This window comes from Nycticebus coucang, chromosome 12 (genome assembly GCF_027406575.1).
Source record: "Nycticebus coucang isolate mNycCou1 chromosome 12, mNycCou1.pri, whole genome shotgun sequence".
In the NCBI taxonomy this organism is placed as follows: Eukaryota; Metazoa; Chordata; class Mammalia; order Primates; family Lorisidae; genus Nycticebus; species Nycticebus coucang.
In genome coordinates this window covers 97795381-97820533 of record NC_069791.1, presented here as the reverse complement: position 1 = coordinate 97820533, position 25153 = coordinate 97795381, and the positions used below count along the sequence as shown (strand labels likewise).

The window sequence follows — 25153 nt, the reverse complement described above, 5'->3', positions numbered from 1 at the left end:
AGTAAACCTCTCCCTGGACCTCAATGAGAGTCTAGACCAAGCAGTCTGAGAGGTGCTGATCGAGGTGTCTGGGGGAAGGGAGATTTCAAGTAGGAAATAAATTCACCTGAGTTTTGGTCATTGGCCAGAGGAATGTGTCCTGCTTCTGAATGCTCAACCTGGAGGATGTTGCCCTGGTGATGGAAAGCAGAGAATGGGAACAGCCGTCTGTTCCCTTGGAGGATGGACGCAGGCCTGGGAAGCAGCTGGGGATTTCATCCTCTCTCTGTTTTCCTGGGGCTGGTCTGTAACTGACCCCAAACTCCTAACACTAATCCTCCCTGCAGGCCAAGGGAGGGCTCTGGAGACCTGGCCAAGGGGAAAAAGGTAGGTTCCTGTTCAGTCCCAAGCTGGGCACTGGGGTCCTCTCTCCATATCTTGGGCTGCACCCACCTTATAGCATCTTCCCCTGGGGTTGCAGCTCTGTGGCTTGGCTGTGATGCCATGTGGACTGGGCCAGAGGTCTAGGCCTAGGGCTCAGGCTGGGTGATGCCCTTGGTTGCCCATTGTCTAATTAATCTGTTTATAGCAATGTGTCCAGCAGAGCTAAGAAGGGCATTGGGTGGGGCTGATGTCACTGACTATGGGGGGGGTCTCCACATGAGGACTCTGTACAGGGACTGTCACCTCCAATGACACCCTGATGTTCTGGGGACATGGTTCTGGGTGTGCTCAAGTCCCCTTCTTGTGGGCAAGCACCATAGTGCTTCAAGATCTTGGAAACAAACTGTTCAGCCATCATTCTCCAGAGCTCCTGACAAGTTCAGACCCAGCCTTTTTGTTTACTCTCAGGACATCAGGAGGTCCCAGAGAGAGGACTTGGGGCCCAGGGCTGCCCTCTGTACCCTGAGACAATATCCACCATCCTCTGGCTGGGGACTTGCCCACTCCTTTAAACTCCTCCTTCAGTCTCAGCCATCCAGGCTAGGTTTTTTTGTGTGTGTTTGTGTGTATAAGTGTTGGGCCAAAGAGGAGAACCAGCTTCCAGGCTCTAAGAAGGGCATTCTTCACTCCCAAGGAAGTGGGTGTCCCTGATAAGGGTGATGGAGAGGCCTGGCCTGAGACCCGGGACATGACTAGCATTAAAACATAGTAGCTGTCCACACACCTGAGTCCTGCAACAGGTCCAAGCACATGGACCTAGCTGCCGACATCTGGTTTCCATGCTCTGAGCAGTTCTACTGATCACTGAAAGTCCCCTGGAGGCGGGGTGCCCCCACTTCCTTTGTAGGAGAGATAAATACCTCTGAAGATGCTGGGGAGGGGGCAGGGCAGAGACCTGGGATGGTGAGGTTGCTGCCCTCTCTGGCCCAGACTTGGGCAAGGGTCCAGTGAACCTCACCCAGACCCTGGAACTTTCTCTCCTGCGATGCTGTGGTTGCTCCTGGCCCTCCCCTGCCTGGAGGCCTCTGTGTCTAGGACTCTAGGCCCGTCCACCCCACCCTGCCCTGGCTCACAGCCTTGCCTGGGGATGGTGTGGGGACCATCTACTTGCCAGTAGCTTCACCTGCTCCTGAGCTCCAAGCAGAACCTTGCTTGTCCCCTGATGGCTCCTCCATTTGCTCCCCAGACCCTGGCTCAGGCCGCGAGTTGGTGGGCATTGTTGGGGGCTGTGATGTCATGGCCAGGAGGTACCCCTGGCAGGTCAGCCTGAGGTTCTACAGCATGCAGTTTGGCCCGTAGGGGCACATCTGTGGGGGCTCCCTTGTGCACCTCCCTTGCTGACTGCTGCCCTCTGTGTCCAGCTGGGAGTGGGGCTGCCCCATCCCCTTGGCTGGGTGCTGGTGCGGGTAGGGAAGCGGGTGTGTGCTATATGCAGGTTCTGGGCCTGGGAAGTGAAGTAGGACTTCTGAGGGCCCCTCCCCAGGATTTGGAGATCCTAGGCTCAGAGCGTCTGGCCCAACTCCTCCTGGCTCTGGTTTCCTGTTTCCAGGGAGGAGCTGGAGGCTTGTGCCTTTAGGGTTCAAGTTGGGCAGCTGAGACTCTATGATCATGACCAGCTGACGAAGGTGGCTCAGATCATCCGCCATCCCCAGTACAATGACAGCCTGTCTGCTGAGGGTGGTGCGGACATGGCCCTGCTGGAGCTGGAGGTCCCCGTGATACTGTCTGAGCAGGTGTTCCCCATGTCCCTGCCGCCTGACTCCCTGAGGGTCCACTCAGGGTGGGTGACCGGCTGGGGTGACAGTGTGGATAGAAGTAGGTGTCAGGGAGGCTTGGTGGGGCTATGGGGAGAGTCTGGGGAAGCCAGCTGGGTGCTTCCCGGCAGTGCTTGGTGGGACTCCTTCCTCTGGACATCTGGTAAGGTTCCTCTAGCTGCAGGTCGTGGGCAAGGTGAGGGTTTCTAGCAGTCACTGCATGGGTTTCTTGAGGTGACAGTGACAAGTGACTCAGAACAACAGAAATTTATCATTTCACAGTTTTGGAGGTTGAAAGTCCCAAATCTGGGAGTTGGCAGGTCCCTTCCTTCTAGAGGGGGAGTCCACTCCTCACCTTCCCCAGCTCTGGAGTCCCCCGGCAGCCCTCAGTGGCTCTCTGATCCCCTTGTGCAGGGCCTTTTCTCTATGAGCATCTGTGCCCAGATCCCCTCTGCCTCTCTGTTCCAAGGACACAAGTCACTGGATTTAGGGTCCCCCAGCATGACCCCATCTTCCTTCAGTTACAACTGCAGAGATCCTGTTTTCCAGCAGCAAGGTGAGAACTTGGGCATATCTGTCTACCCCACAACAAGCACTTTGTGTGATTTTTATTCAACCCTCATAATCCTCCTCAGGTGGGTGCTGCTCCTTCCTCTGCACTAAAGCAACCCTGAACTCAGGGACGGTAGATGTTTGCCCCGGGCCCCACAGCCTGTTGGCAGAGTGGACATGTATGCAAAGCTAGTGGCATCCCGCATCCCGATTGTCATTATAAGGGCAAGCCCTGCCATTCTGGCCTCCCGGGGCCCAGGACTGCAGCCTCAGGGCTCACCTTGGGAGCCCATGGCCAGGGAAGACTCAGCTGAGGTCTTGGCAAGAAGCAGGGGCCCCTGCCTTGTCAGGATCCCAGTGACTCACTCTGCTTCTCCCTGAAGAACCACTGCCCTGGCCCTTCCGCTTGCAGAAGGCCAAGGTGAATGTTAGGGCAACAAGATCTCTGCTTGCAGGAGACAAAGGTGAATGTCAGGGGCAATGAGATCTGTGATCAGATCTATTTCTATGACTTCCCTTCTAAAAACACCACTCAGTTCAGCAGGGACACCATGCTGTGTGCTGGGAGCCACCATTGTGGCACTTGGTGGGTAACAGCCCAGCCTTCCCTGTCCCACTGTCTCTTCTCAGCCCATGAAATGGGGACCCACGTGCCTTGTTGCTGTGACCCACGGGAAGCATTGCTGAGTGACGCTTTCCCCACAGGGTGACTCTGGGGTGTGTAGGTGGAACTGCTCCTGGGTCCAGGTGGGGATAGTGAGCTGGGGTAACTTCTGTGGTCATTGTGACTTCCCTAGGGTGTATGCCCATTTGACAAGCTACATGTTTTGGATCTGGTAATACATCTCTAGGTTCTCTGGGCCCTAGATGGGTCCAAGGAGGGCTCCGTGTGGTGGGGGAGTTCCTCATTCTTCCCTGTGGTAGCCTGCCCCACCCCAGTCCCAGCCTCCCTGGCCCAGCACCCAGTGTTCCTCCCCTCCTCCTTCCTGGCCCTTCCAGAGGCAGAGGCATGGGGACTCTGAAGGCCTGTGTCTAGTGTGCATGAGATGGCAGGCATGGGGACTCTGAAGGCCAGTGAGCTTGTGTGCATGAGATGGCAGGCCCTGGATCAGCTGCCTGTACCCCATGAATCTTATTAAACTGTGTGTAGCAGCCTCTGTGAGGCCTGGTGGATTTGTCCATAAAGGGCTGCCTCTGGGGGTCTCTAAGCCCTGCCCTCACAAGGGCCCAGCCTGAGGCCTGTTCATGTTCCCGTCCAGTCTCAGCCAGTGTATCCGGGGGCCTCAGACTGCAAATATACAACAGTGGGGTCTGCCCAGGCTCTGAGTTTTCCTGGGAAAAGGTGATTCTTCTGATGGGACCAGGATTCCCTGATGCTTGCCTGGGATTTGTGTCCAGCTGCTCTTATGCCATGTCCCCTGGTCACCCAAAGCACCAGCTGAAAGCCCTTCTGGTGCCTCCTACTCAAAAGCCTGGGTCTGCAGGTAGCCTTGGTGTTGGAAATCAGAGAGCCAAATAACCTGCTGGGGTGAGGGGGAAGAGGCCAGGGAGACAGCTGCAGAGTTTCACCCTCTCTCTGCTTCCCTGGGGCTGGTCTGTAACTGACCCCACACTCCCAACACTAACCCTCCCTGCAGGCTGGGGGAGGGCTCTGGAGACCCAGCCAAGGGGAGTAAGGTAGGTTCCTACTCAGTCTCTAGCTGGCCACTGGAGTCCTCTCCCCATATCTTGGGCTGCACCTGCCTCATAGCACCTTCGTTTGGGGTGTGGCTCTGTGGCTTGGCTGTGATGCCATGTGGACTGGGGCTAAGGCTAGGAGATGCCCTTCATTGTCCCTTGTCTAATTAATCTGTTTACAGCAATGTATCCAGCACGGCCAAGGAGGTGATCAGGTGGGGCTAATGCTGCTGACCCTGGGCTTCTCTATAAGTGAACTTAACCCAGAGTCTCTCACTTGAAGGGGATTTTGGCAATGGAGAGCCCATGAGCAAGACATGTCACGTGACTCTGTGCTTTCCACATCATATAAAATTTATCTGCATGTTGGTGGAAAATTCAATCTCAGTATTTTTAGGGGTTCTCACACACACTCAGGGCACTTCGAATAATCCAGGCAGAGTGACATATTTCCAAACACCCCTGGTCCACTCTAGCTCTGATGTACCTGCTGTCCACACCTATGTGAAAGTCTGAAGCCAATAGCTTGAACATTTTCGCATCCCTGGGGGACATAAAACTCTTTCTGAGGTTGGGTTCCCTCCAACTTTAATAAGACACCACATGGTGGCTTCTGGTCCTTGAAAGGAAGACAGGTGTCTTCATCCTTAGGTGTGAGCCTTTTGTCCTCAGAATCCTTTTGGCTTGGCACCTGTAACTCAGCGGCTAGGGCGCCAGCCACATGCACCAGGACTGGCAGGTTTGAATCAGAGGCCAGCTAAACAACAATGATAACTGCAACAAAAAAATAGCTGGCACTGTGGTGGGTGCCTGGAGTCCCAGCTACTTGGGAGGCTGAGGCAAGAGAATTGCTTAAAGCTAGGAGTTGGAGGTTGCTGTGAGCTGTGATGCCAGGGCACTCTACCTAGGGTGATAGCTTGAGGCTCTGTCTCAAAAAAAAAAAAAAATTCACCATACATTAAAAAATACTCTTTCTATTGCTTTTACTTTTAGTAAGAGTTCTATTTTTTCCATATTGAATTAACGTTGACTTTTTTTTGTGCTTATTGAGATAATATGATTTTTCTCTCTCTCTCTCTTGACAGAGTCTCACTCTGTGGCCCTGGCTAGAGTGCTGTAGTATCATCATAGCTCACAGCAACCTCAAACTCTTGGGCTCAAGTGATCCTTCTTGCCTTAGCCTCTCAAGTAGCTGGGACTATAGGTGTCTACAACAACGCCTGGCTAGTTTTTCTATTTTTAGTAGAGATGGTGTCTCCCTCTTGCTCAGGCTGGTCTTGAACTGCTGAGCTCAGGCAATCCACCTGCCTCAGCCTCCCAGAGTGCTGGGATTACAGGTGTGAGCCATTATACCCATGCAGCTGATTTCTCTGTTTTAGTCTATCAAGTGGTAAATTACATTTGTGGATTTTCTAATAATAAACAAAACTTGAATTCCAGTGATAAACCCAGCTTGGTTGTTGTAACGTAGTGTCTATTGTATAACAGGTGGATATGACATGCTTATTTTCAAAGCTATATTCAAATTTACATTTTCTTTTCTTGTAATGAGTTTGGTCTGGTGTTGACATCAGTGTTATGGTGACCCCCTTAAATAAGATGTATAAAGTTTCCTCTTTTCCTATTTTTTTTTTTTTGAAGATCTTGTTGAAACTAGGATGATGAATTGCTTGAAATTTCACACTTAAAAGAATTCATACCTGGTACTTTATTTTGGACATGAAATTTCTTTTATGGTCTTGATATTGTGTTTATTTTCACAAATTCTTTTTTTTTTGAGACAGAGTCTCAAGCTGTCACCCTGGGTAGAGTGCCGTGACGTCACAGTTCAAAGCAACCTCAAACTCTTGGGCTCTCTTGCCTCAGCCTCCCAAGCAGCTGGGACCACAGGCACCTGCCACAATGCCTGGCTATTTTTTTGTTGCAGTTGTCATTGTTGATTTTAGCTGGCCCAGGCTGGGTTCGAACCCACTAACCTTGATGTGTGTGGCCAACGCCCTCCCTGCTGAGCTGTAGGCACCGCCTATTTTTACAAATTCTTTTTATGATTTCTTTAGGGCCAGGTTTATTTGTTTGCTTGTTTGTTATTTTTTGTTTTTGAGACAGGGTCTTGCCCTATCACCTGGGCTGGAGTACAGTGTTGTCGTCACAGGTCATAGCAATCTCAGACTCCTGGGTTCAAGCAATCCTCAGCTTCCTGAGTAGCTGGAGAACTATAGGGGTGCATGCCACCATGCACGGCTAAATGATTTTTTTTTGATGAGATTAAGTTTTTAATTTTGATTAAATCTAGTTAATAAAAAAATAAAAAAAATGAATCGTGCCATCTTTTGGCTAGTGTTGCCTGCCATATCTTTCTCATCCTTTCACTTTCAACTTTTCTTTTTTGTAAACAGCATATATCTGGATTTTTTTTTTTTTTTTTGTAGAGACAGAGTCTCACTTTATGGCCCTTGGTAGAGTGCTGTGGACTCACACAGCTCACAGCAACCTCCAATTCCTGGGCTTAAGCGATTCTCTTGCCTCAGCCTCCCGAGTAGCTGGGACTACAGGCGCCTGCCACAACGCCCGGCTATTTTTTGGTTGCAGTTTGGCCGGGGCCGGGTTTGAACCTGCCACCCTTGGCGTATGGGGCCAGCGCCCTACTCACTGAGCCACAGGCGCTGCCCTCTGGATTTGTTTTTTTATATCCACCTTCAATCTTTGTATTTTTTTTTTTTTTTTGTAGAGACAGAGTCTCACTGTACCGCCCTCGGGTAGAGTGCCGTGGCGTCACACGGCTCACAGCAACCTCTAACTCTTGGGCTTACGCGATTCTCTTGCCTCAGCTTCCCGAGCAGCTGGGACTACAGGCGCCCGCCACAACGCCCGGCTATTTTTTGTTGCAGTTTGGCCGGGGCTGGGTTTGAACCCGCCACCCTCGGCATATGGGGCCGGCGCCATACTCACTGAGCCACAGGTGCCGCCCTCAATCTTTGTATTTTAACCAGTAAGTTCATTCCTTTGTCTTTCGTAGAATCATTGATATACTTAGACTTTTTCCTAACATCTTAATTTATTATTTTATTTGGTTCAATTGCTTTCTGGGTTTCTCTTTTCGCCTTTCTTTCTTCTAAGATAGACATATATATACATGTAGCCTCAGTAAGATAAGAAGTTTATGAGTCTCTTCCATCTCCTGGTCTCTCCTCCTCCCCCAAAGCCAACACGTTGATATCTGGACTGTTAATTCTGAGTATCATGAGTACATTTTTCTCTTGCATTTTGGTTATCTGTTTCAAAAAGATAACTGTAACCTTACCATGCTATTTGGTATCTTTTGATGAATATATCTTTTGCAACATTTTCCGTAACTGTCTTTCCTTTTATTTAAGAGTTTTATCTAAACTGTTTCAAAGGGTGTCAGATATTTGAGAAGTGCTGCTCCTGAGCATGTATTTGTATTGCCCTCATCATCGAACAGCAATTTTCTTGGATATAATGTTCTAACTTCTAAGTTATTCTATTTACCATTTTTTTTTACATAGCCATTCTTATTTTTTTTCTTTTTTCTTTTTATTATTTTTATTTATTTATTTGTGGTTTTTGGCCGGGGCTGGGTTTGAACCCACCACCTCCGGCATATGGGACGGGCGCCCTACCCCTTGCGCCCTATTTACCATTTTAACATATTACTTTATTGTTAACAAGCATTTACTATGGCAGCTGATATAAACTGTTTTTTTATGTCTTTTCAAAAGACTGGTGATTTCTCAAAATGTTAAATAAAAACAGAACCCAATTCTTGCTCCACTCACCCTAGCCACAGCCCTGTCTCTCTTTAGAAGACTTCATGCTGTTTTTTTTTTTTTTTTTTTTGAGGCAGTCTCACTATGTCGCCCTTGGTAGAGTGCTGTGGCGTCACAACTCACGGCAACCTCCAACTCTTGGGCTTAAGCTATTCTCTTGCCTCAGCCTCCCAAGTAGCTGGGACTATAGGTGTCCACCACAATGCCTGGCTATTTTTGTTGCAGTTGTCATTGTTGTTTTAGCAGGCCCAGGCTGGGCTCGAACCCACCAGCCTAGGTGTATGTGGCTGGTGCCGTAACCACTGTGCTACGGGCATCAAGCCACATGATTTCTTATTTTATTTACTTTTATTTGCTTATTATATATATATAATACTATGTTGCCCTGAGTAGAGTGCCAGGGCATTACAGCTCACAGCAACCTCAAATTCTTGGGCTCAAGTGATTCTCTTGCCTCAGCCTCCTGAGTAGCTGGGACTACAGGCGGCTGCCACAATGCCCAGCTATTTTTTTTTTTTTTGGTGTGTTGTCATTGTTGTTTGGCAGGCCCAGGCTGGATTTGAATCCGCCAGCTCTGGTATATATGGCTGGCACCTTAGCTGCTGAGCTACAGGCACCAAGCCTTTTTTTTTTTTTTTTCTTTTGATATCCCCCTCTATTGCCCAGGCTAGAGTGCAATGGTATCATCATAGCTCACAGCAACCTCCAACTCCTGGGCTCCAACTCCTGAATAGCTGGGAGTACAAGTGCAAGCCACCACGGCCAGCTAAGTTTTCTATTTTTTTTCTTTTTATAAAGATAGGGGTCTCTTTTTTGCACAGGCTGATCTCAAACTTCTGGTTTCAAGCGATCATCCTGCTTCAGCTTTCCAAGTAGCTGGCACTACAGGCACCTGTCACCACGCCAGGCTAATTTTTGTATTTTTTGTAGAGATGGGGGTCTCACTATGTTGCCCAGGCAGGTATTGAACTCCTGGCCTCAAGTGGCTTTCCAGAGTGCTCACAGAGTGCCACACCCAGGCTTATTATCTTACTTTAGATCCTGAGACAAGGACATAGGGGAATCATGTACTTGGGAGGCACAAGTGTCAAAGGGAGGTGAACTGTGGCAGGGAAAAGGCAGAGGTTGGTGTTGTGTGTGCCAGGAAGCATGTGCCCACTATAGGTGACTGGAGCTAACAGGGAGCTCTGGGAGCCAGTGGATCATGTTTCAGTGTTCTCCTTCTTAAGGACCAGGGAGCTAGGGCATTTGTCCACTAGCTCCTGCTGACCACTGGACCTCCCAGGAGATCCTATCCTGCTGTGTGGCAGAGCAGAGCTGGGAAAGGGATGCAGGTGCTGGCCTGCAGTTAGAGCCCACTTTCACTGAAATATGAGCAGGGCTCCTGGGGATCTGCTGCAGACACTGAGTGCTCTTTATCCCACTTGGGCCCACGATCTCATGTGTGATGAGACCCTGACTTGGAGTAGAAAAGGAGAAGGAGCTAGGCGTGGTGGCTCATGTCTGTAATCCCAGGACTAGGGGAGGCCAAGGTGGGTGGATTGTCTGAGCTCACAGGTTTGAGACCAGCCTGAGCCAGAACGAGACCTCATCTGTAAAAATAGCTGGTGTTGTGGTGGGCACCTATAGTCCCAGCTACTTGGGAGGCTGAGGAGAAGAGAATCTCTTGAGCCCAAGAGCTGGAGGTTGCTGTGAGTGAGCTATGACTCCCCAGCACTCTACTGAGGGCAACAAAGTTAGACTCTCCAAAAAAAAAAAAAAAGAAAAAGAAAAGACAAGAAGAAGGGTCGGTTTGCTTGGGCTGGGGAACACGCAGGAGTAGAATGCTGTTGGTCTCCGTAGTTCAACTGGGAGATGCCGGCGAACAAGGGTCTGAGATGACTCCAGGCAGAGGAAAGCGCGAGTGTGGGAAGGCAGGATGTGAGCTTGGAGGAGGCAAGGCATTCAGACCAGCGGGATTTCGAAGTCTAAGTGAAGAGTCCTGGACTTTGTTCTGTTGTCAGCGGTTTGGTTCTCAACCCGAGTAAGGTGTCAGAAATAACCAGAAAAGCTTTTGAGAAAAACAGATGCCTTTATTTATAGACAAGGCATTGAGAAGCACATGCAAACTGGTGGCTTTTCTTGGTCATTTGGGACATGCTTTTTAAAATATGCCATTTTGCACTCCTTGGCTGGCAAAAATGAAAAGCATGATCTTACCTGATTCTGGGGAGGACCGAGAGAGGTAAATGCTCCCAGCACTGAGGGCAGGATGGAGATTGATCCAACCTCTCTGCAAGGCAAGTGGGCTGAGGCCTGTACAGTTATGGATGAGTGACGTCTACTGACCTCTACATTCAAGCTTTGGGTGTCTACTTAGCCCTACTAGTACTTGGCGTAAATAAAAATGTTTATGTTTGTGGCAGCAAGAAGCAACCTGAAAACTGTTCAGCTTAAAATGAATAGATCAATTCTGGCGCATACTTACCATGGTCTGCACTACAGTAGGTAAAATGCACAAACCAGCAAGATCGGCATCAACACAGATGGGGTGCAAACATGTTACCTTCAGTGAAAATGGAATGTTATGCAAAACTGGATGGCAGCCTGGGTTCCCCTGCCATGGCAGGTCTCCTCATGGGCACAGAAATGGCCCTCCATCCCTGCAAATGGGAGGATAAGGGGGAGATGGTGTCCCTTCCACAGAGGACCATTCCAGCCCTTTAGGCCCAGAAAGAAGAATAGCAGCTTGGGTGGGCAGAGGTTGGGGGGACATGGGAGGCTGCATCTTGCCTGAAGCCCTTGTGACATGACATTCTTGGAGGGGTGTCGACCTGGCCGTGAAGTTAAGTTCCCTCCTTGGAGCCTGTATGTGGTGGCCTGTAGGTAGTCATGGTGATATGCCTTGTGGGGCACAGATGTGCCCTCAGCTGCAGCATTAAGAGATCTCTCTAGATCTATGGTTGCCAACCCTGAGGCCATGGACCAGTCTTTAGCCTGTTAGGAACAAACCAGTGAGCGGAAGGTGAGCAGTGGACCAGCAAGTGAAGCTTCATCTGTATTTACAGCCACGCTCTACTACTTGCATCACTGCCTGAGCTCCGCCTCCTGCGAACCCCACTACAAACTGTGAGGGATCTAGACTGCGTTCTCCTTATGAGAATCTAATGCCCGGTGGTCTGAGGTGGAGCTGAGGGGTGATGGTAGTTCTGGTGAGCCGCAGCAAATACAGGTTATCATTAGCTGAGAGTCTTGATTGCACAGAGACCATGATAATTCAATTGCTTGCAGACTCTTACCAAAACCATCCCCCTCGTCCCTAGAGAAACTGTCTTCCTTGAAACTGGTCCCTGGTGCCAGGAGAGTTGGGGACCACTGCTCTAGATAGAAGCCTGTGACACGGTGAGTGACAAGAGCAGACCCTGGTGCTGTTTGCTGGTGCATGGGAGGGGGTTGCAGGGAGACCTGGCAGGCAGGCAGTCCCTGTCTTCACCTTGTTCAATCTCTAAGTGACTGCTCTGCGCCCAAACCCAGTTTTGCAGTCCAGGGGAGAGTGATGAAGACCTGATAGAGAGGGAAAGAACAGCCTCCTGCTCTCCGTTTGAGAGACCCTGGAAAGTTTCTCCTTCTGCTTTGGCAGGTGACCATCCTGCCATCCCTTGGGGTGAGGCTTCTTGGCCCAGTGGTAACACAACCTGGGCTTGGGCTGGAGACGTGGGCTCAGTGATAGAGGCTGTTGCCTGTGGTCTAACCTCCTCTTGCAAAACTCTGTGTGGGGGCCAGAAGTGGAACATCTCCAAAGAGGGACTTGGCTCGGAGATTGAAGGTTTCAGACAGAAACATTTCATGTCCCTGCCCTGGTGAGCAAGAAGGCCACAGTACTTTACATGAAAAAATAACAAAGTGTAACTTGGTGGGAAATTCATCCTCCACGTTTTTTTTTTTTTGAAACAGAGTCTAACTATGTCACCCTGAGTAGAGAGCTGTGGCATCACAGCTCGCGGCAACCTCACACTCTTGGGTTTAAGTGATTCTCTTGCCTCAGCCTCCCAAGTAGCTGGGACTACAGGTGCCTGCCACAAAGCCTGGCTATTTTTTTTTTGTTTTTGTTGTTGTAGTTGTCATTGTTGTTTAGCAGGCCAGGGCCAGGTTCGAACTTGCCAGCCCCAGTGTATGTGGCCGGTTCCCCAACTACTAAGCTATGGGTACCGAGCCTCATCCTCCATTTTTGAGGGTTTCCCTCCTACGCAGGCACTGTTCATGAATCGTAGGCAAGGCAAAACATTTAAGGACACTCCCAGAAGTTCTGTCCATCTTGGTTCCTGAATGTAGCTTCTCCCTGTGTCTCAAAGGGTGTCCTTCCCAGGGCGGGGCAGCAGGCCTGGAGGAGTCTGCTTCAGCCACTACACAACGCACTCATACCAGGGACTTGAACAACAGGTCGATTCTCTCCCTGACTGGGGGCTGGAAGCCCAAAATCAGGCATTGCAGGGTTGGTTCTCCCAGAGGTCTCTCTCCTGGGCTCGAAGATGCTGTGTTCCTTGTCCCCATGCGGTCATCCCTCTGTGTCTCTCTTCATCTCCTCTTCTTATGGGGACGCCAGTCTTTATGGAGTAGGGTCCACCAAAATACCCTCCTTTTACCTTAATCTCTTTCGAAAGGCCCTGTCTCCAGACATAGTCACGTTGCTGGTGAGGAGCAACCAGCCTTGCTAAGCCCAGCCCTGCCCCTCCCTCCCGGTTCTGGCCCTCTCCTCTCAAAAGCATGTGCCCCCCGACTTGCAGCACAGTGTTCCCAGACCTGCAGACTGCCCAGCAGGCGGTACAGCAGGGAAGAAGGGACATGCAGCTGGGTCTGCAGTTCTCCCTCCCTGTTGCTTTCACAGCTTTGAAACCATGATAGGGCATAGTCCCTTAGTGACCCTGCCACCTGCTACACGTGGGTCCATGGACCTGTCCTCACCTTGGAAGTTTTCAGGGACATGTGGGTTCAGAGGGGGCTAAGAAGGGGATGGAGCTGGGCCATGAGGACACTTGTCCTGATCTGGGGGCTCAGCACCCCGGACCCTCAGGGGAATACCCCATTAGGGGTCTTGGCAGGGGTGGGAACTTGCTAGCCCCAGGCGGTCTCCTTCCTGTATCCACCAGCGAGGGCCTTCCACAACCCAATCAACCCATGGGAAGGATGGACTGTGCTGGGAACCTGGGGAGCAGAAGTGGGGCAGAGGCCCTCCTTGGTTATGTTGTAGGCTCAGAAGCATCCAGGTCATTGGCATAGTGGACGACTGCTGTGGCCACTTCTGGGTCCTGGGCATGTGCTCCTTAAGAAGGAGATGGCAGTGCCAACTCCCTCTTCTCTTACCTCCATGTGGGGAGGACAGTGTGTCCCTGGGACCCACTTCCACAACCCAATCAGGACAAGCGTCCAAATTGGGCCCCCAAATCAGGACAAGCATCCTTATGGCCCAGCTCCATCCCCTTGTTAGCCCTGGGCCTCCTTTTGTCCCCCAAATCTATCACAGCCACCCACCAGCACCCCTGAGATCCCAGGCCACAGTCCTTGGCCTCTCATCCCAAGGAAGACCACACTGTCCCTTCAGGCAGCTCTAGGCAACATCGTGGCCCCTGGAAGGCTGGGCCCCAAAGTTCCCATGGCCCCTCATGTTGAGCCTCATCCTGGGATGCAGGGTGTTTTGTCATTCCTGATGCCGACTCCAGTCTGTTTTGCCCTGCCTACGATTCATGGACAGTGCCTGGGTAGGAGGGAAACCCTCAAAAATGGAGGATAAAGCTCAGTGCTTGTAGCTTGGTGGTTGGGGCGCTGGCCACATACACTGGGGCTGGGGCTCCAGACCCTCAGGATCTGTTGCCTGGAAGAGCAGGGCTGTGGAATGGGGCAGGTTGGCTGCAATGCCCAGCTCACTCTTGTCACTATGGGGATGCTTCCCTGCCGCATGGCCACAAGCGCCCACTCTGGGCTTGTCCTTCTTCCTTGTTTATTTCCCTCTCTAGACTTCATGGTCACAGCCCAAGTCGGTCTCTAACAGGACAGGTTTTTGGAGGGCAGTACAAAGTCTGTGTCCTTCTGCACCTCCCTCCACCTGCCCCAGGCCTGCCCTGCCCCCACCCTCACAGGGATACAGAGTTTGTGCTTCCTCAGGCTGAGTCAGTCCCCACCAGCCCCAGAGAAGGGGGAGGTCAACTTGGCATGAGACCAGACAGGTCCCAGCTGGCCTGTGCCCACTTCCTGTGCCTGCAGGATAAAGAGGGCCCTGGTGAAAGAGCTGCCGCATGGTGGCCGAACCCCTGAGCCTCAGCCTCTACCCCAAAGCTGGTATTGGGGTCCCTATTGTCCTCTCCAGGTCTCTCCTGAGATGCTGTGGCTGCTCCTGGCCCTCCCCTGCCTGGGGGCCTCTGTGCCTATGACCCCAGGTGAGTCCACCCCACTCAAAACCCTGGCTGCCCCAGGACCCACCCTGCCCTGGCTCACAGCCCTTCTTTGGGATGGTGTGGGGACCACCCACTTGCCAGTAGTTTCACCTGCTCCTTCTTGGTCCCCTGATGGCCCCTCAATTTGCTCCCCAGACCCTGGCTCAGGCCGCGAGTTGGTGGGCATCGTTGGGGGCTGTGATGTCATGGCCAGGAGGTACCCCTGGCAGGTCAGCCTGAGGTTCTACAGCATGCAGTTTGGTCTGTGGCAGCACATCTGTGGGGGCTCCCTCGTGCACCCCCAGTGGGTACTGACTGCTGCCCACTGTGTCCAGCCGTGAGTGGGTTGCCCCGTCCCCTTGGCTGGTGGGGGTAGGGAAGCGGGTGTGTGCTGTATGCAGGTTCCGGGCCTGGGAAGTAGGACTTCTGAGGGCCCCTCCCCAGGATTTGGAGATCCCAGGCTCTCAGCATCTGGCCCAACTCCTCCTCTGAGGGGCTCTGGTTTCCTGTTTCCAGGGAGGAGCTGGAGGCTTGTGCCTTTAGGGTCCAAGTTGGGCAGCTGAGACTCTATGACCATGACCAGCTGACGAAGGTGGCTCAGATCATCCGCCATCCCCAGTACAATGACAGCCTGTCTGCTGAGGGTGGTGCGGACGTGGCCCTGCTGGAGCTGGAGGCCCCTGTGATGCTGTCTGAGCAGGTGTTCCCCGTGTCCCTGCCGCCTGACTCCCTGAGGGTCCACTCAGGGAAGACCTGCTGGGTGACCAGCTGGGGTGACATTGTGGACAGAAGTAGGTCTCAGGGAGGTTTGATGGGGGTGAGTGGGAGTGGCTGGGTCTTTACAGGACGTTATTTGCTCTCTGACCTTTTGGGATTCCTCTGTGCAAGGTGAATGTGGCTCCCAGGTTTTGGACAGGATTGTGGTACAGACATCAGGACCTGGGACTTGCCCAAGGCAGTCCTGGGCAGGCAGTGCATGTGTAGATCCAGCCCCACTCGTCCCTACCTCCACTCACCACCACTGCAAGGTCCCAGGGCTCCTCTGCTGATGAAGTAGACTTTGTGGGAAGGTTCACGAGTGGGGGGCTTTGGTCCATGGATGGCAGTCCAGCCACAGTGGGTGTGGGGAAACCCATCACAGGGTCGCCTAGCCAGATCCTAGGGTCAGGGCTTGCAGTTGGAGCCCCTAACCCCCTGTGTGTTGGGGATATTGGGATGCCCCGACTCAGGACAGCCCTGAGTTCTCCCCCCAGCACCACTGCCCCCGCCCTTCCACCTACAGGAGGTGGGCGTCCCCATCGTGGGGAATGATGAATGTAACCAGCAGTACAAGAACGTCTTGGACGGCTCCAAGGAGATTATCAAAGAGGACATGCTGTGTGCCGGGAGGGAGGGCAGGGACTCCTGCCAGGTGAGAGCCCAGCCTTTCCTGTCCCACTGTCCTCTCACAGACCATGAAACGGGGACCCATGTGCCCTGTTGCTGTGGGGCACACAGGAAGCATTGCTGAGTGACACTCTCCCTACAGGGTGACTCCGGGGGACCCCTGGTGTGCAGGTGGAACTGCTCCTGGGTCCAGGTGGGGGTAGTAAGCTGGGGCACCTTGTGTGGGCATCGCAACTTCCCTGGGGTGTACGCCCGTGTGATGAGCTACATGTCCTGGATCCGCCAGTACGTCCCTCAGTTCCCTGGATCCTAGATGGGTTCCCGGTGCGGGAGACCCCTGTCATCCCTGCTGGACAGCCTCCTGCCCCTCTCCAGGCTCAGCTGTATCCTCCCTTTCTGCCCCTTCTTGTCCTGTGGGCTTCTCAAGGCTCTGTCTGTCCCTCTCAGCTGGGGAGCCAAGGAGAGGAGGGGGCCTCCAGGGAAACAAAATCCAGAAATCCCAGATAATTACTTTTCATTAAACTGTGTGGGAAAACTGCTTCAGGTTCTGTGCTATGTGTCTGGGGTCACAGAGCAGGTGGCCTACTGGCTAGCTGGGTCTGCCATGCTAAGGTGCTGTCCTGGGTCCTTGGCCTTGTGGCTTCCGGCCCAGACTGGTCTGCTGCCCCTCCCTAGAGCCACCTCATGGGACCCCCCCCTGGGAACTGCCCCTTCTGCCAGGGACTTTCTGGCCAGGAGAGTACGGACATGAGGGCAGAGGGTGTCTCATGGTGGCACCTGGTGCTGGAAGGCACTGGCCAGGGAGGAAACCACTGGTCCTGTTCTTCAACCCCTCCTCTCCAGGGCAGTGTTCCCAGTTGCCGCCATAGACTTTCTCCTCGCTTTTTGGGGCACAAACTTCTTGTGTTTGGATTTTAGAAGTTCTGTCCAACCTGTGCCACAAACATGCCCTATGGGTCTTGATTTTCAAGGGCCTACAGGAGCTGAGACATCCATTGGGCTTCCACAACAATGATAGCACCGCTGGGAAGATGGGCACCTTGGTTTTTTTTGCTATTTGTTACAGTAGCATGCTCTGCTGGTCACACAAGCCTGTGGCATTTGGAGGGCCTCTGAGTCCCAGAGCATGAGACTCAGAGTGATGACTGGGGAGGAAGTGGTGGCTAGGTTGGGATCCCTGGGCCTGCAGGAATTCACGGCTCAACTAGCTTTAGTGGAAAAGAACTCATTCTCTGTTCCGAGTTGGGCTTGGGGTGCTCCTTGTATCTTAGGCTGTGTTGGCTTCATAGCATCTCCCACTGGCCAGGGTGGGGGCAGCCCCTGGGCTGGAGCATGCCCTGAGTTGACAGCTTGGGTTGGGGCTCCGGTGACCCACAGCTGCCCCTTGTTTAATTAATCTGTTTTTGAACTCTGAGCCCAGAGGTAGCCTCTGAGCGGCAGAATAGGGGACTTTGGAAGGGGCCTTGGTGCTGGGGAAGGGCCCAGATAGCCACTCCATCCCACTTTCCACTTCCTGTGTCATGCCCCTCACCAGCATGTTCTTAGGCAGAGATCAGCTTTGCTCCACTAGGCTCACCCATTAGTGCCAAAATGCTGTTTTCCGAGCCTGTGTAGGAAAAATTCTAAAGTCCCAGATGCTTAGAAAGTTGGAGGCAGCTGGTGTTTCTGCCCAGAATCAGCCTCCTGGGGCCTCCATGGTCATTACCTCCCCTCTCCATGCCCTTCCCTTGCTCCCCAAGGGCCTGTGAGAAATTCCCTTTTCCCACTGTTGGTGGCTGAGTCCTTCAAATCTCATTCCCTGCCATGGTCTGAACATTTGTGTCCCTCCAAATTCATAGGTTGAAGCCCTAACACCCCTGTGATGGCATCACAGAAGGTGGTCCTTTCAGTAGGTAATTAGGAGATTAGTGCCCTTTTATTTTATTTTATCTATTTATTTATTTTAATTAAATCATAGCTGTGTACATTAATGTGATCATGGGGCACCATAAATCATGGAAAAAGCCCAAGTGCCCCGATCCACGAATGGATTAATAAATTGTGGTATATGTATACCATGGAATATTATGCAGCCTTAAAGAAAGATGGAGACTTTACCTCTTTCATGTTTACATGGATGGAGCTGGAACATATTCTTCTTAGTAAAGTATCTCAAGAATGGAAGAAAAAGTATCCAATGTACTCAGCCCTACTATGAAACTAATTTATGGCTTTCACATTAGTGCCCTTTTAAAGGGGGCCTCTGAGAGGCCTTGGAAAGCTTGCAGGTCCCTTCCAACATGTGAGGAGAGTGTGAGAAGGCACTGCCTGTGAACCTGGCTGTGCTGGCACCCTGATCTTGGACCTCTAGGCTCCAGAGCCATCGGAAATGAATTCTCGTACTTTATAAGCCACCCAGCTGACTAGGGCACCCCATACCCTATGGGCCCAGGTCTCCTCCCAGGCCAGGGTGGAGTGTCTGCCATCTTTGTCCGAGGACACTAGGGAGTCAGGGGGAGGTGAGCTGGCTTCCCGGGTGGGAGAGGAACGTGCAAGGAAAGTGCCCGCAGCACTCCTGCCATCAGCTGAGTGAGTGAGAGTGGCACAAAGGATCATGCATCCAGTGAAATGTCTAGAACAGGGAAACCGGTCAAGACAAAAAGAGGATTAGTGGCTGCCAGGGGTAGGCAGTGGGGACAGAGTGATGAGGATGGGAGGTGACAGCTACAGAGTGTGGGGTGGGTGTCTTTTTGGGGGTGATGAAAATGCTGTAAAATTAACCATGGTGATGGTTGCATGTATCTGTGAATGTACTAGAATCTATGGAATTGTGCATTTTAAGTGGGTGAATTGCATAGTATATGAAGTCTATCTCAATAGAGATGTTAAAATACCCCAAATATACATTAAAAAAAAAGATGGGTATTGTAGTGGGTGCCTGTAGTTCCAGCTACTCAGGAGGCTGAGGCAGGAGGATCTCTTGAGTCTGAGGTTGCTGTGAGCCAGCCTGACATCACTGCACTCTAGCCTCATTTCCCAACTCTTTCCCAACTGCGAACACAACTCAAGTTCCTGGAGAAGGTACCTGGACACAGGCCCCTTACAAGGCCCGGACATCCTGGGTATCCTCCCTGTGCAAAGAGCCTGTCACCAGAGTGTGGGGCATGCCCTGGTGTCTTGGCAAGGTGGACCCTCTACCTCTAGGCAATCACTTCCTGGCTGGGTGCAGTCATGTACCTGGCTTAGCCAATAGAAGGGGACTGGCTATGTGGGGAGTTGGGGACCCACAGAGGCCTGGGATCAGGGAATCACTGGCTGGGTGAGGGGTGCCTGGTGGCAGCAGGGACAGCACACACAGGTGGGGCAGGGACAGTGAGGTTGGGGGGTATCTGATGCCCAGGTTCAGTGGCAAGCAGGGCCCTGTTCCCAGGCCAGGGACCCCTTGGGATCATGGTGACCTTCACATGCCCCAGCACATGGCCCCTTGAGCTGACTGAGGAAGAAGCCCCTCCCCCAGGCCCAGGGTGCCGCATGCCTTGGGAAGAGGCAGGAATAGGGTGGTTCACGCAGCCTCCCCCCAACTCTGAGTCCTGCCTGACTGCTCCTGCTGATGTGCCCTGGCTCCACATCACTCCATTTCCTTGGCCTCCTGGGCAGCTCAGCCAGGCTCCAGCTCTCCTGGGTAATTGGGGAGCTGGGGCCATGTCAGGTCCATGTAGAGACCCGCTCCTCTAGGGAGAGGCTGTAGGCCTGGGGCCCCAGCTGAATAACCTGGGTCAGCCCTTTCTCATCAGGTCTCTAGTCCGTTGGATTCAGGTCCTTGGAGCAGCTCTCTGGAGCATATCAGCAGCCTGGCCAGCCTGGGTGCCTTGAGGTCTCCTGTCTTCACTTCATTATCGCCCTCATTATTGTCCCCACCTCTGTGCGCAGCCAGCTGGAAATGTAGGGTGTGTTTCTGGAGTGCACTGTAGCCTCTTCCCTGCAACCCCAGCCCTGTGTGAGTCTGAGATTGCCTGAGGTTGGCCAGGGTGTTCCCAGCCCCAGTGTGAAAGCCAGACCCAGGGGCTGTGTGACAGGAGATGGACTAAGCAGTAGCACCCCGTGGCGGGGCTCAGAGCACTAGGCTTCCTGGCGAGGACACAGACTGAGGTGCGATAGCAGAACACGGGCTGACAAAAATGCAGATCCATCCTAGGACGTGCACGTTCAGTAAGCTTTAAAACAAAAATACCCACATTAAACCCATGGCAGGATTTACTTAGGCAATAATTTTACATGCCAAGTACTATCTGAAAAGTTGAGGTGAGGTTTACATAACATGAAATTCGCCACTATAGAGTGAACAACACAGAGGCATTTAGCACAATTCTGTGCACCTGCTGCCTTTATCTAGTTCCAGAACATTTCCATCATCCCACAAAGAAACCTTGTACCCTGAGCAGCCACTTCCCACACTGCCCCTCAGCCCCTGGCAATGACCAATCTAGTTTTTGTCTCATGGATCTGCAAATTCCAGATAACTCATAAAGTGGAACCATGGTATTTGTCCCTATGTGTCTGGCTTTTTTCACTTAACCGATGTGTTCAAGGCTTGTCCACATCAAGGCGTGTATCAGAATGTCATTGCTTTGTATAGCTGAGTAACGTCCCACTGTATGGACCTGGCACACTTAGTCTGTCCATCCATCCGCTGATGGACACTGGTTTGTTTCCATTTCTGGGCTATTGTGAATAAAGCAACCCTAGACGTTTGCATGCAAGTACTGTCTGAACGTCTTTTTCACTTCTTTTTATGCTATGCCACCTGAGCACTCCCCAAATTATGATTTATTTCATAGGAAGTGGAGGCATTACTGTCTCTACTTTACAGAGGGGGAAGCTGAGGCACAGAAGGGTGATCTGATGCACCCAACTTGCGCAGCCAGTAACCAGCAAAGCTGGGATTTGAACCTGGGGACTGTGAAGTCTGTGCCTCATGCTGTGCTGGGCCCCAAGATACCTGGACAGTGTTGCAGAGAGTAGAGGTGCTTGGTATTTAGTCCTCCTCGCCGCAGGTGGGACCAACGTGAAGCTGTGGGGCATGATGGTGCACCAGGCCCAGAAGACTCCAAGTGCCCAGACAGTATATCTATACTCGCCTGCTGGAGCAGCAAGGGGGCACCTTGGAGCAGCTTCCCACTCGTGAGTGAAGCAGGGAGGGACCCGGTTCTTCCCTAAAGCCTCTCCTGCCCCCTCTCCCGACCAAATCCCTGTGGTGCAAACAGCCAGGTCTGGACAAAGGGGCTCCCTAATAGAGGTGGGGGCCCTGCATGCCCCAGCGATGGTCTAGGGGGCAGATGAGGGGTGAGTCACAGGGGCCATGTGAGGGTCACACCCGAGGGCAAGACACTGGGGTTGGTGTTGTAGGTAGGGCAATGGCAGAGCGGCCTGTTACCCACAGGTCCCTTTCACAATGTTGTCACTGGGATTGGACCTGGGTGGGTATTCTGCGGTAATGTATGGGGGTCGGGTGCTGTGGTGGCTCACAGTGTGCGAGAGTCCACCAGGGCCCCACATATCACCAAAGAATGCTCCGGGGGGCTGAGGTCCTGAGGCTGGGACTGGGACAGCTTGTGGATGTCTTTGTCACCTGCTATGTGATGGTTGTCCCCAGGCTTTACCACAGGGATAAGAGGGGTCACATGCAAATCTCCCTTGCTTTGTCCTCCCTCTCCTTGTTGTATAGAATGCAGGTCCACGGAGGACCTCTGTCCCCTGTCCTTGGTCATCTCTACCTTCCAGGCAGAGCCCTGCCCTATGGAGGCCACACTCCCCACCATAGCATCCCTGCACCTAAGCTCCTGCTGCTCAGGAGTCTACCCTGACCCAGGGACAAAATGAAGCAGAGGCCAGAGGCCCCACTGTGCCATCCCAGGGCGATGCATGTCTGTGCCACGGCTCCAGTCCCAGTCCTGCTCTCTCTATGCTGACAGCCTCTGAGTGTCAACCTCTGTGTGAGCACAAGTGTGTGTAAGTATGCAACTGTGTGTGTGAGTTGTGAATATACATAAATGTGAGTGTGCAAGTGTCAGAGTCTATGTGAGTGCATGTGGCTGTGTGAGTGCAAGACAGCATGTGAGCATGTATGAGAGCTGTGAGTGTGCATGACTATGCGCATGTGTTAAGAGTGAGTGATGAGTGTGTGTGAATACACGTGTGACAGCGAGCATGAATGTGTGTCTGTGAGAGTGTGTGAGTGTGCAAGTGAATGTACAAGGGTGTGAGCGAATGTGTGAGCATGAGTGTGTGAGAGTGAATGTGTGAATGTGAGTACATGAGTGTATGTAAGTGTGTTTGTAGGAGTCTGAGAGTGTGCATGTGTGAGAGTGTGAGTGTGTGAATGTATGTGAGCATGTGTGTGACAGTGGGTGTGAGTGTATGTGTGAGAGAGTGTGTGAGAGTGTGAGTGTGTGAATGTATGTGAGTGTATGTGTGAGAGAGTGAGTGCGTGACAATGTGAGCGTGTGAATATATGTGAGCGTGTGTGTAACAGTGGATGTGAGTGTATGTGTGAGAGTGAGTGCGTGAGAATGTGAGCGTGTGAATGTATGTGAGCGTGTGTGTAACAGTGGATGTGAGTGTATGTGTGAGAGAGTGAGTGTGTGAATGTATGTGAGCATGTGGGTGACAGTGAATGTGAGTGTATATGTGTGAGAGAGTGAGTGTGTGAGAGTGTGAGTGTGTGAATGTATGTGAGCGTGTGGGTGACAGTGGATGTGAGTGTATGTGTGTGAGTGTGAGTGAGTATGAGCATGTCTAGCCATTCAGCAACATGTAATGGAACACTACAAACATTTGCAATAGAGAGGAAATATGCAAGCACATGTGACTTTTTTTTCTTTTTTTTTGAGACCGAGTTTCACTTTGTCATCATTGGTAGAGTGTTGTGGCACCATAGTAGCTCACAGCAACCTCAAACTCTTGGGCTCCAGCGATCCTCCTGCCTCAACCTTCCAAGAAGCTGGGATTACAGGTGCCCACCACAATGCCTGGTTAATTTTTTTTTTGCAGTTTTTGGCCGGGGCTGGGTTTGAATCCGCTGCCTGGTTAATTTTTGAGACGGAGTCTCGCTCTTGCTCAGGCTGGTCTCAAGCTAATGAGCTCAGGAAATCCACCTGCCTCAGCTTCCCAGAGTGCTAGGATTACAGGCATGAGCCGCATGCCCAACCCTCACATGTGACTTCTACAGATGAGAGTGGGAACAGATGATACACAGTTGAACTTTAAGCAATGGGGGATAGTTAAAAAAAAATCCATAATTGTCTCAATTTACTAATGAGCAAATTCATTTTTAGTTATTGCTGTGAAGTATCTGATTTCACCATCTTCATTAATACCCTCATTTACAGATTTTGAGCCTGATTTTCTGCTATCAGAATTCACGCTCATTTACCTTACATTTGAGAACAAGAATAGGCTAGGTTATTATTTTTAACTTGCTTACAGTTACATCAAAATATGATCACAAAGCCTTCTGCATTTGGAAATTTACAGATACACCTCAAAAGAACATTCTTGGGTCAAAGAAATACCATGATGGAAATTGGAAAGTACTCAGCATGGTTGACAGGGGTCCCTGTGGGGACACGGACAGAACCTTTTCTGGGGAGGGACCTGACTGGTCCTGGTTTGGCAGAAACGGAGGAAAAGAGGAAGTAACACACTTGATATTTAAGTCTAGAATTGAGAAAAATAACATTAGAGGAAACCCAAGGGATAATATAAAAAGTGATGTAATTAAAGGAATAAAGTAAAATGAAAGGTAATTAAAAAGCAATTAAAGAACCTATGAAATCGGTAACAAAGAAATGATAGAGGTGCAAACCCAAAAGCTGCTTCCTGGAATCTAATAAAACAGATAAAACTCTGGCAAGATTGATGAAGCAGGGTAGGAGGTTTGCAAATAACATTGGTAATAAAAGAGGCATGAACACAAGCAGGGGCAGATTTAAATCATAAGGATTGTTATTAACAGCTATATACGCCAGGTTTGTCATCAGATGAAATGGACAGTTTATAGGAATGCAGAAAACATGATTCAAGAAGAAAAAGGAAACCCACACAGATGTGAACTGCACCAGGTGGTGGAAAATCTACCTGGAAGTAACATGCAAATTAAAACACAGGGATTTAGGGTATACCCTAAAGATGTGGTATACCACATCTTCAAGGGACAGATAATTTCCATTTCAAGCAAGCTCTTCTAGAGAAAAGAAGAGGAGACTGCCTGGCTAGCTTGATGAGTTTGACCTGGAGAACAAAACCAGGCAAATGAAATAAAGGAAATGTTCAGGCCAGATTAATTTATGAACATTGATTCAAAAATCCACCATAAAATATTAATAAGCTGACTCTAACAATGATTTAGAAAATTACAATAAAACCTAATAGGTTCTAAACTAGGATGATTTATTTGTTTTGCCACATCCTACAGTTTTAAAAGATTAACCAGGATGGTTTAATATTAAGAAAATCTATTTCTGTAATTTACCACGCTAACGGTAGAGTGCATGGTCCTGTGATAATAGATAAGCATTTGATTCTTTTGGCTGATAAATTCAACCCTCCATCGTGATAACTTTCTTAGCAAATTTGGGGGATCTCACCAAAGCCCACAGCAAATATCCTGCTTAACGGTGAAGTAGTGAAATTTTAGAAGCCCTTCCTCCGAGCTGGGCCAGGCGGGATGGCTACCTTTGCTGCTGCTACCCAGCACGGCCAGCACAGGTGGCCGTGGGCCACACAAAAGTGGAGGGAAATGAACCAAGTGTGTAACTTGGTCTTTATAGACGCTCTAAGATCATCCACAGACATGTGCACAGCAAAAATAAGTAGTGCTTCTGTACTCTGGAAAAGTAATAAACACAACAGCTTTCTCAATAACAATTAGAAAGTTAGAAAGCAGTCTAACAAAATCTATGCAAGATTTTACAGAGGAAATCGTTCAACTGACCGCCAGGACATAAAGCCAGAAAAAATGCATCATGGATTGTAGGGCTCAACATGGAATTCCCAGCAACTGCAATCAAAGACTGTTGAAATTTTTTTAGTAAAGGATGACAAGTCAATTTTTAAAGATTTTATGACAGGTTTATGGAAGTAAAAAGTTATCAATGAACTATCTCACCTCGATTAGAAAGAGAATTAG

General features: G+C 50.9%; 1 protein-coding gene across 1 annotated transcript; it reads left to right on the top strand.

The window, feature by feature from the left end:
- Positions 1-695: 695 nt before the first annotated feature.
- On the top strand, positions 696-16300 carry LOC128562042 (mastin-like). The gene is made up of 12 exons (XM_053556647.1): positions 696-726; positions 1610-1670; positions 1973-2238; positions 2542-2733; positions 3113-3150; positions 4214-4257; positions 4367-4406; positions 14535-14604; positions 14758-14938; positions 15118-15392; positions 15855-16012; positions 16130-16300. Exons 1-12 carry the CDS (start codon positions 696-698, stop codon positions 16298-16300), a joined length of 1527 nt encoding a protein of 508 aa, XP_053412622.1.
- The last annotated feature ends 8853 nt before the right edge of the window (positions 16301-25153 follow it).